Consider the following 10,984-nt stretch of genomic DNA (forward strand, 5'->3'; position numbering starts at 1 on the left):
ACTAATGGAGGCTTTCCCTGATGGCTTGGCATTGCCAAAAAATTTCAATGAAGCAAAGAAAGTAATTAAGTGTCTAGGACTCAGGTATATCAAAATTGATGCATGTGAAAATGATTGCATTTTGTTTAGGAAGGAGTATGCTAATTGTGATGCATGTCCCACATGTGAAAGGTCACGCTGGAAATCAAAAAGGAGAAGTTTAAATGGAAAACGTGTACACAAGGTTCCATGCAAAGTTCTTTGCTATTTTCCAATAAAAAGAAGGCTTCAGAGGTTATTTCTATCATCTAAGATAGCAAGTGACATGAGGTGGCACGATGAGGAGCGTATACAAGATGGATTACTAAGGCATCCTGCAGATTCACCTCTCTGGAAGGATTTTGACCAAAAGCACCCAGTGTTTGCTTCTGACAGTCGCAACATTAGACTTGCTTTAGCTACAGATGGTTTTAATCCGTTTAGGTCCATGAATGTTAGCTATAGCATTTGGCCTGTTATTCTCATCCCATATAACTTTGCACCATGGTTGTGTATGAAGCAAACAAATTTCATTATCTCATTGTTGATTCCGGGCCGTAGATCTCCTGGTAGTGATATAGATGTTTATTTTGAGCCACTAATTGATGATCTGCTAGATATGTTTGTTGAAGGGGTGAGAACATACGATTCTGCAAAGCATGAGTATTTTCAATTACGTGCTGCAATAATATGGACCATATCTGATTATCCAGGCCTAGGGTACATTGCAGCATGTACTACATCAGGTGAAGTAGCATGTATTGAATGCCACTCATATACATGTTCACTACGATTGAAACAAGGTACAAAAAATTGTTATATGGGACACCGTAGATTCCTGGGCCCAAACCATCCATATAGATTTGATCTAGATTCGTTTGATGGTAAAGTTGAGGACAGGCCAGCGCCTAGACCACTTTCTGGAGAGGAAGTTTTATTGCAAACAGAGAATATGCACACAGTGCATGGGAAAGGTTGCCAACATAAAAAGAAAGCAAAAAAGAAGGAAGGGGAGCCTACTATCATATGGAAAAGGAGGTCTATTTTTTAGGCTTCCATATTGGAAGGATTTAATGTTACGACATAATTTAGATGTCATGCATATCGAGAAGAATGTGTGTGATAACATTGTCAACACCCTCCTAGGCATTCAACGAAAGTCCAAGGATAACTTGAAATATCGTTTGGATCTTCAGTCCCTAGGCATTCGAACTGAGCTTCATCCTATTCCAGTGGGTGACAAGTTATATTTACCACCAGCATCATATACAATGAGTGCGTCCGAGAAGACGTTATTTTGTGAGGTACTGAAAGGAGTAAAATTTCCAGATGGATATGCATCAGATATAAGAAACAATGTGGATGTGAAGGAGAAGAAGCTTGTTGGGCTAAAGAGCCATGATAACCATGTTTTGATACAGTATTTACTCCCACTTGCTGTGAGAAGGATTTTACCAGAAATAGTTAGTGCTGCACTTATTCGTGTGAGCAATTTTTTCAAGCAAATCTATTCGCCAGTTATTCGTATAAGCGATATGCATAAGCTAGAGTCAGAAATAGCTGAGACTCTAAGCATTCTTGAGACTATATTCTTGCCATCCTTTTTTGATATTATGGTACACTTAATGGTTCATCTCCCTACTCAAGTCAGAATTGCTGGCCCTATTCAATTTCGTAATATGTACCCAGTGGAGAGGTAAATTTTAAAATATTTTAGCAATAAATTAAACTTAGTTTTACTCAAAGGAAGGTTTAACATATATGCCATTTCTCCTTTATAGGTTTTTAATGAGATGTAAGGGCCATGTTCGCACTAGGAGTCACCCAGAGGGGTCAATTGCAGAAAGTTATCTATTTGATGAGAGTCTCACATTCTGTTCTCGCTATTTACATGGTGAAACTAGATTTAACCGGAAAAAAAGAAATGATGATGGCTTCAATGTTCATTTAATCAATACCACCCCTTTCTTCCATAACATAGGTCGTGGATTGGTTGGTAAGCGTAGTGTCACATTAGACCACAAAACATGGCTTCAAGCACATAGATATGTCTTGTTCAACTATGACCATATAGAGCCTTACTTGAAGTAAGTTGAACATTATATTTTATAATCAATATCATCCATTTATTTCATGATTACTAAATTATAATGTTTGTTTAGTAAACATATAGAATACCTTTACTCTGCTGGTCATCAAAATCAAAGAGCAATCAGTCGTTTACACTATGAGACTTTTCACGAGTGGTTTAAGTCACATGTAAGTATCTAGGAAACTGTTTATATAGAGTATAGTTCCACATTATTTTTTTAGTGCAATAACAATCTTCAATATCATCAGGTGGAAACAACGAGTGAGGAAGTACCTGAGGAGATAACAATATTAGCTAAGGAGCCTAACATGGTTGCACATTCTTATGATAGTTATTCTATAAATGGGATAAATTTCCATACACATTCTTATGATGTGGGTAGGTCAGTGCAGTGTAGTGGTGTAGCCCTAGTTGCACATGCAACAAGTTTTGATGGGACAAACAATAATAACCCAGTATCAATGAGCAAAACTTATTATGGTGTTATAAAAGACATTCTTGAGCTGAACTACCATCACCAGGGAAAAATAGTATTGTTCAAATGTGATTGGATTGATAACCGAGTACGAGACAAATGGGTCAAAATAGACAAGTTTGGGGTGACAATGGTCAACTTCAAGCATTTATTCAATACCGGTGACAAGGAATTAGATGAGCCATTTATTTTTGCATCTCAGGCAACTCAAGTTTACTATGTGCAAGATCCTATTGATGCTGATTGGTTTGCTGTTTTAAAGTCAAAACAACGTGACATGTATGATATGGAAGAAAGGCTAGACAATAGTACAGAAATAGGTTCTTTCTTGCCAGATTTGGATGCAAACACGCAAGTGAATGTCTCTATCGGTGGTAGTTGTGTTAGGACTGATATAGATGGAATAATGGTTGCTGAAAACCAACCTAGCAAGTAAGATATGTTTATATCTGTTTACGCAAAAATGTTTCATTTTACGTTGTAATCTCTTTGTCTTGAATCTTGATTGTAATCTCTTTATGTCTTGATTTAGGAGGAAAGTTTGTAAGAGGAAGAGGAATGGGTAAAGAAACGGAGGTCAATGAATATGAACTACAAAGGGCTGCCAACATAAAAGAAAATTTGAAGCGGATGAGATCTCTTAATCTCCATGTACCTAGTACTATGGTTAGTGAAGAAGCAAATGGATCACATCAAGCCAATAAGAAACATAAGGTTAATGTATTTCCCTATTTAATAAGTTCATGTTTTTTACATTTAATTTAATAGTACCACAATCTATTTAATACTGCTTGTACTTTCTTTCCAATATTTCAGTTTCAGACTTTCAGTTCTGCTGCTACTGCTATATTTCCATTCCAATTTCAGACTTTCATTTCTGCTGCTTCACTGCTTGTAATTTCAGACTCAGTGACCATTGAATTCACCAGTGACCATTGAAATTCACCAGTCACAAGTAACTAGATTTTTCTGCCATAGCCACATAAATTCACCAGTGACCATTGAAAATGGGCTGTTAGGCCCTTGGGATTTTCAGATGATAAATAGCAGTCAGTGCCAATTTCAGTGTTTGACTCAAACCTTGGAGAGTTCCTGTAGCTTAGTTGTAGGGATTTGGGCAAAGGTATCTTTGGTAAGTGGTAGCTTAATTCAAGAAGAATAAGGGGACTGAGGTAATTAAGCCTGGCACTACATAAAAAATTTAAAAGAAAATCAATGCTCATATGGACTGACAGGTAGTGGCAACTGAGGGTTATTCAGTCGCTGAAGAACCATAGGACTGCATGTGGCACCTAGATTGGGGCTCTTTGGTACTCAAACCATGCAGTTTTTGGCTGAAGCTTCTGTAGTAAGTTGGTAGACCATAGACCTTCTTATAGGTTGTATGGCTTGGTGCTACACAAAATGTGAGGAAAGTGATTCCCAATTTGCCCTGTCAGACTGTGCAGATGGAGTTGGTTTCAGATAACAGAAATAAAAACCAGGGCAGGATGCTTGACTTTGGGGCAATGTAACACAAAATTCATGTATTATTAGATATGTAATGTTATAGCAAAGTGGAAGACCAATACTTGGTGAACAAGTTTGGTGTAATGGGCAAGGTCTGTCCTTATGTGGAATTCGAAGGGAAGTGGGGAGGAAATTAATATTTCAGTCGATTGATGAGATTCTAGTTTTTCTTTTTCAAAATGTCTGAAGAATATCCTGATCCCTTATCCTTTCTAGCAGATTCTGGGCAGCTTGTAGATAGAGTTAACTTGGGATTCGAAAGTGGAGTATTGGAAATATTTTTTAACTACCCTGAGTGCAGAGAGGAGATAAGTGTGGGGCATGTTCCTTGAAGATGACTCAGTTGCTGATTTGCTTTGTTGAAGATGACATAGCCAATTTACTAACTAGTTTTACCTCAAGGAACTCCACTGTTTTGCATAACTCAAAGTTCATTTTTTTGACTCATCCAATTCCTGCTCTTTTTGCGTAAGACGACCGTGTAATTCCTGTTCTGTCTCCGCCGTAAGAGGTAATCTGACGTTCTGCCAACTGTTCAGATTAACAGCGCTACTGTTCTTTCACCCTGTGTTCTTCAACCCATTGTCAGCCAAAACATTGCAGCCCCTCCATCCTGAGATCGCCCCATCCCCGACAGTGATGCTATCCTCAAGTCTGCCTACGCCAACCCTACTATGCTAAACAGTTTTTTTATGGCGCTGATGATTGACAGTATCTCACCAGGAAAAATCGCACCACCACTAACTGCAGTTGACTGAATAGATGTCCAGACGACTGAAATCGAGGAGGGGTGTAGTAAAAGAAGATAAATATTGCTAGTGCACAAACAAAAACACGGAGCACACCTCTAATTGACCAAACAGTGCCTAAGCAGAGGAACATAAGTGGTGAAGGCATCAAGAAGCATAACTCATAAACAAACCTAGTATATACAATTGTAATCAGATGCAATACATGGCAACTGCTGAGTTAATTTTATGAATTCACCCACCAATCACACAATGTAGAAAGCATCACCAAGACATCAAGTAATTTCAAGTAAGCGAAGTAGCGCACTCATCAGCAGAGGATGGGCCATTATTAGGTCAAAAAAGGGACACGAGGTCGTGCCGTAGCAGTAACATAAACCAGAAGTCACATCGTTCTTCAGTTGCACGAATATCTGTTTTTATGTCAGCGCCATAAAACGATATTGGTGAAACAAAAACTGCCATGAGACATAACCAGTCTCCGGATCCCTATATTTCTGTAGGCTAATAAGCAACTACTCGTAGAAGTCACATCACTCCCAGTTCAGTTATAGAAGCATCACGACGAAAATTTCCAGTACTGCTACGGAACCGATCACCAGAACGTCAGATTACCTCTTACGGCGGAGACAGATCAACATGACGGCAGATTACCTCTTACTGCGGAGACAGAACAGGAATTTTCCAGTACTACTCTTTTTTCGACTCATCCAATTCCTGTTCTAACATGTAGGTATGCATGTAATTGGAAAATGAAACCATGTAAACAGATTGTATTTACATTTTATTAATTGCCACTATATCACAGTAACTGGGCATTCTAACTGAAACTATAGAAAAATGCAAGGTCACAGCTCATAGGGAAGGGCAGAGAAAAATCAGGTATTGGTTTGTCGGAGAATATCATACCTCGAGCTCTTGATTGACTTTACGCTTCAGATTATTATTAGATTCTTGGGGCCTCAGACTGCATATTTGTTCCAAGTTATTTTCAGAACCGATCTCCAAGTTATTTTCAGCATTTACATCTTTCTGATTAGTTTGATAGGATACCAGCTCATCAAGTTCATCAGGTGTGGCTGGAATAGCTGGGGATAACTTCAGCAAGTTGTTTGCAGCACTGCCTGCACATTCCCTTTTTGAACTGTTAAGAGAGGAATCAGATCCATACAATTGTGAATCGTTGTTTGAATTTGGGAGCAAACTGTTAGGTTGCTTGACTACAAGGCACACGGTATTCTGCACAACCGCAAACTTACTTTCCTGATAGTGTTCTGGATGTTCACTCTCAATAGATTCTGCATGAAAATTAGCAGACCCATTCAGAACTACTTTATTGGGTAAGCTAGGGGCAACAGAGAAATACTTCCTGGCAACTGAAAGCCTCCAGCAAAATCTGGTTCTGGTTGTTTCATATAACTGCCTTTACCTGGTACATGTTGAGCATCACTACAACTGGCAACGCCCAATAGGTTTCCCACTTGATCATCAGCTGAAACATCACGTGTTGGAATGGCACGGCTGTTCTTGTGCGTTGTTCTAGAAGTACGAGAAGGACGCACTCCACCAGGAAAAACAAACAAAGGGATTTCTTTTCTTTTTACATGGGACACTTCAATGTCCATTCCTTCTTTCCGGTGTTGATATGCACAAATAGTATTCTTAAACTCATTTACAATTCCCCTGATGTCGAATTGCTCAGTTTCTTGAGCTTGGGTAGTTTGTTTTCTCTAAAGACCCATGTTTGCCGTGTGGGTCAGCCATGCACTGCTGGCACTTAATATTACTGTTGTGTGGGTAGTTTATATTACAGCTATATTACTGCTTGAAATTTCTGTTGCTTCACTGGCAATTGGTTGACTGCTTTAATTTCTGAACCTTAAGTTTTAATGTTTTCATTTCTTTGAGTGTAGACAAGGACATTAGCAGCTTCAACTAATGGACCTACTTTGCGATCAAGGACTGAAAGGGATATTGTTGATGAAGAATCTGAAAATAGTTACGAAGAATCTGAAAACCCCATCAATGATGAAGGTAAAAATCAAACAAACTTTAAATTTATTGTAGCAATTTTGAAAATAGTTATGAACAAAGGTTTTCATCTGTTTTATCTCCTGTAATAAGCAGAGCAACCTATTGGGCATCGAAATATAAAGAAAGGAAGGGGCCCAACCTTGAAGAAGAACATATATTCAAGTAGTGGTGGGCCTAAAATCTGCATTACCCTTAATGAATATGGACAACCAGTTGGTAGGAACAGCAAAGAGTTTGGTAATTTCATAGGAACTTTGGTGAGGAAAAATATCCCGGTTTCTTGTGAGGATTGGAGACTAGTTGATTCTAAAAAGAAGTTTGAGTTATGGACAAAAGTGAAGGTAATCTGATTTAGTGAGATAATTTGTCTTAGCTTATTGTCAGTAGATTTGGTAAGCAACTACATTTTTGTTGAAACAGGAATACTATGAAGTGGATGAATCTGGTATAGATTATGTTATAACATCTGCAGCAAAAAAGTGCAGAGAGTTTAAGGCTGACCTAAAGAACAAATATTTTGATGAAACATTGAGTTTTGAAGAGCTTATTGCTAAAAGGGATGAAAGGGTGAAAGAATCTGATTGGGAGTGGTTGATAACTTATTGGATGTCTCCAGAAGCCGAGGTACATGCTGATTTGTTTTTAATTCTTTTTTGAGATATAAACCTTCATTAAACTTTTGTATGAATGAATTTGTATTATTGTTTTGATATATTCATATTTATGTTGTAGGTTCGTACAAACAGAGGTAAAGATAACCGTTCAAAGCTGACTATGTCGCATGCAGCTGGCAGCAAGAATTATGCTCGTGTGGGGCATGAACTGGTAAAAAAATTATAATCACTAGTTTGTATAATCATTAGTTTAATTTATGAAAAATCTAGTCAATTACTGGACCAAATCATTTTTTCTTGTAGGCCGAGCAATAAGGACGCCCTGCGAGAAGAGATGAAATATATGTTAGAACACACACGCGTAAGAACAAAGAAGGGGATATTGTGCCTCTACCTGGAGCAGAAATATTCATTGTGAGTACACATATTTTTGATTTATGTAATAATTAAAATATAAGTGAACAAAATATAACATATGTGTGGTCCTCTTAAGAATAAATTTGAAGAAGCTGTTGCTGAGAACCCAGAACTGAAGGACAGAAGTATTGAAGATGGTGATTTATATGCACATGTTTTTGGAGAGAAAGAACCAAGAGGTCGTATTCGTGGTTTAGGCTTAGGACCAACTCCACAAGATGTAGGCACCCCTGGAACTCAAATGAAAATATCAACAAAGCTTTAAATGGCATTGCAAGCTCGCAGTCAGTCTGAGCAAGAGGTTAGAGCCTTAAGACAGGATATGAATCAAATGAAAGAAAAAATGGATCAAATTTATCAAATGATGGTAGCAGCTCAAGGGGTGAAACATATAGAAAGCCCATCACAACATGGGTCTAATTCTCGACAGGTGATATAATATTGCATATGTTTAGTCAGTGTAGCATATATCGAGCAGTTCGCCGTCTATCCAGTTAATTAGGCTTGTTTCCTTTATCTCACTAACACTTTTTCCCTTTTTATTTTTCTTTAGAACTCAAGGGTGCATCGGTCAGATGAGGTGGCACATGATTACAATGGTAATGACTATTCACAAAATATGGTTGAAGATGACTTGCAGCTTACTAGGCGAGTTGCAAGCACTGTGGGTCGTCTAAGGAATCGTGAAGATGTTAATACTATTGAAGAGCAAAGTCGCAGGCGAGATATTGCAACAATGGTACCTCAAAGAAATCATGGATCACCTCAAAATGCAGACGATAATCATGTAATTTCTCATCTATCACTTCATATTTATGTTTCATTATTTGAACTTTGTAATCTTACTTCGCATATTTTATTAGGTTGGTAAAGAAGTCATATTATATTCTATGATGAGATCAGAAGTTCCTGTTGCAATAGCAAATATTATCTCAACCGACCCAACCACTAAGGTTGCAGATGTTCCTCTTGGAAGGGAGTTCACACAGGTTTTTGTGACTCGCGTGCTAAAAAGGGAAAGTACTCTGCCACGACCATACTTAGGTGTAGAGAGTATGGGGGATGCTCTTTTTATGCCCGTTGCATGGCCAACAAACAAGGTAATACTACAACCTTGTCTTTTATTTATGTAATTAATGGAACAAGCTTCTAATGTTCTGTATTTTTAGATGGGTCGTAACAAAAAATCAACATTGACCCAAGGTTCTACAGCAGCAGGTAAATATTTTGCCTGAAAATATGTTTTCAGACTCTTGAAATAAATGACATCTAGTTTACAGCAGGTAAATAGTTTACAGTTTATAGTTTAGTTTTAGACTTGTATTTTTAGTGAAGGCGCCACTTGTTCTGATCATGATGTGTGGACCAAACTTTCTTGAACCTAGCTAAGTCTGAGTCGGTCTTCCAAGTCTAGGGGTCCATGTCCAAGTTACTTAGTCTAAGTCAAAATTCCTGACTAGACCTAGGTTAGTTTCTTTTCTCTTTTGATGTTTTAGCCATCAATGTACCTGGGATCGATCTTCCTGGGTTCTATTTTATCAAGATTTGTAACTCAGCCTTCCTGGGATCGATCTTTTATAAAGTTTAGAACCTGAAAGGATTGGTGCTCTGTGTTGGATGGAAGCATAGCCTCAGAACGAGGATAATGGATAGAGAAGCAATTCTGCCTTTTCTTGAAGCAATTCTGCCACATTTTATCGTTTGCAATTCTTCCTGGCTCGTGCAAAGAATCTGTTTGCTTTCTCATACACTATTAGCTTGGTCTGACAGAGTCTTTGTTTGGTTCCCATGATCAGCCAGGCTCCATAGAAACGGATAAAAATCTTGCACAGAGAGAGCCAGGCCCGGCGGAACGTTCTGCACATGCTCAGCCTGGCTAGATTGCAAGCGCACCCAACCAATCATGTGTGCTTGCACCGGAGGAGCCTAGTTGTCCTTGGTAGAGCTAACCAAACGTGACCATAGCTTTTGGATGAGTGAGCTAACTGTTGTCATACTCCTGAGAGGCACTATGGATATATAGGAGTCCCTTGTCATGCTCGAGAGGCTCTATTTTGTGTCCAACAGTGAGCATGCCTCTTTGAGCCAGATCGCCCCCTGTCTCCTAAATCTCCAAAATCTGTGAAGGAGGTTCTAGAGGAACCAAAGTTCAGTTGTTTGATCTGGATGAGTGAGCTAACTGAAGCGACGTCCTTACATAGAAATTCCATAAATTTCATACTATTTTCTTCATATATTTTCTGCATGCTGTCTCTATTTTGTCTTAATTTTTAATGTCCAAATTCATGTCTCTGTTTTGTCCTCTTCAGAACTTATTCGGTGATCTTTTGGCCCATCTTTGCTAATACCGACAAAGTACGCATGCTGCTGTTGTCAAGGTATAGTATGTGCCCACCTAAATGACTTCATAAAACTCCACTCTCCATTCACCCTTAAACTTTCATCTACAGTACACCGAACTTTGTGATTTACTTTCATCAGCAGTATCACCGAACTTTTTGCAATTTAATACTTTTATTAAACTTTCAGTTTGAATTTTCTGTTGGGAGTTTATAGACCTGTTGATATATATAGTAATTGACAAATTATCAAAATATGTTGTAGGGGAGGTGCTGGAAGCAAGGATCAGGAGTGCTTGAAGTGTGTGAAAAAATGATTACTCGCATGCATGCTAAGCCGTTGGCGTAACATCACCCAGCTGATGGAGAGATTTTAGTTTGCTAGCTAGATGAATCTTTAGACTTTGCATGTAATTGAACTGAAATATCACTTCAAAATTTAGAAAACATGTATGCTATTATTTTTTTATATGTTCATCACACAAATTGTGTTCCAAAACAATATACGTTGGAATTCAAAGTCAAAGATTGATCTCTTTCTTTTAGTAATCAAATTTCATATATTCTGAGCTACATATTATTCAAGTTGTCCTGTAATGTGCATCATAATCAGTTTATTATTTGTTTCATTAGCATATATTTGTATACATGTTTTTTTTTAACTGCACATAGGGAATAACATCAGACAATCTGTCGGTATATAGACTTTTAGCGACACACAAGCTGTTGGCACAAGA

General features: G+C 38.1%; 1 protein-coding gene and 1 long non-coding RNA gene across 2 annotated transcripts; both read left to right on the forward strand.

Moving 5' to 3' along the window:
• The first annotated feature begins 3,121 nt into the window (after positions 1-3,121).
• On the forward strand, positions 3,122-7,806 carry LOC111591172 (uncharacterized). Its single transcript, XM_023302110.1, has 6 exons — positions 3,122-3,299; positions 6,757-6,877; positions 6,971-7,218; positions 7,298-7,501; positions 7,610-7,702; positions 7,795-7,806. The coding sequence occupies exons 1-6, from the start codon at positions 3,144-3,146 to the stop codon at positions 7,804-7,806; spliced, it is 834 nt and encodes a 277-aa protein (XP_023157878.1). The 5' UTR covers positions 3,122-3,143.
• Positions 7,807-9,088: 1,282 nt separating this feature from the next.
• LOC103651570 (uncharacterized) lies at positions 9,089-10,582 on the forward strand. The gene is made up of 3 exons (XR_002268504.1): positions 9,089-9,126; positions 10,218-10,286; positions 10,513-10,582. It is a non-coding gene; the product is annotated as an uncharacterized lncRNA (long non-coding RNA).
• Positions 10,583-10,984: the final 402 nt, after the last annotated feature.

Source organism: Zea mays, chromosome 3 (assembly GCF_902167145.1).
Source record: "Zea mays cultivar B73 chromosome 3, Zm-B73-REFERENCE-NAM-5.0, whole genome shotgun sequence".
NCBI lineage: Eukaryota > Viridiplantae > Streptophyta > Magnoliopsida > Poales > Poaceae > Zea > Zea mays.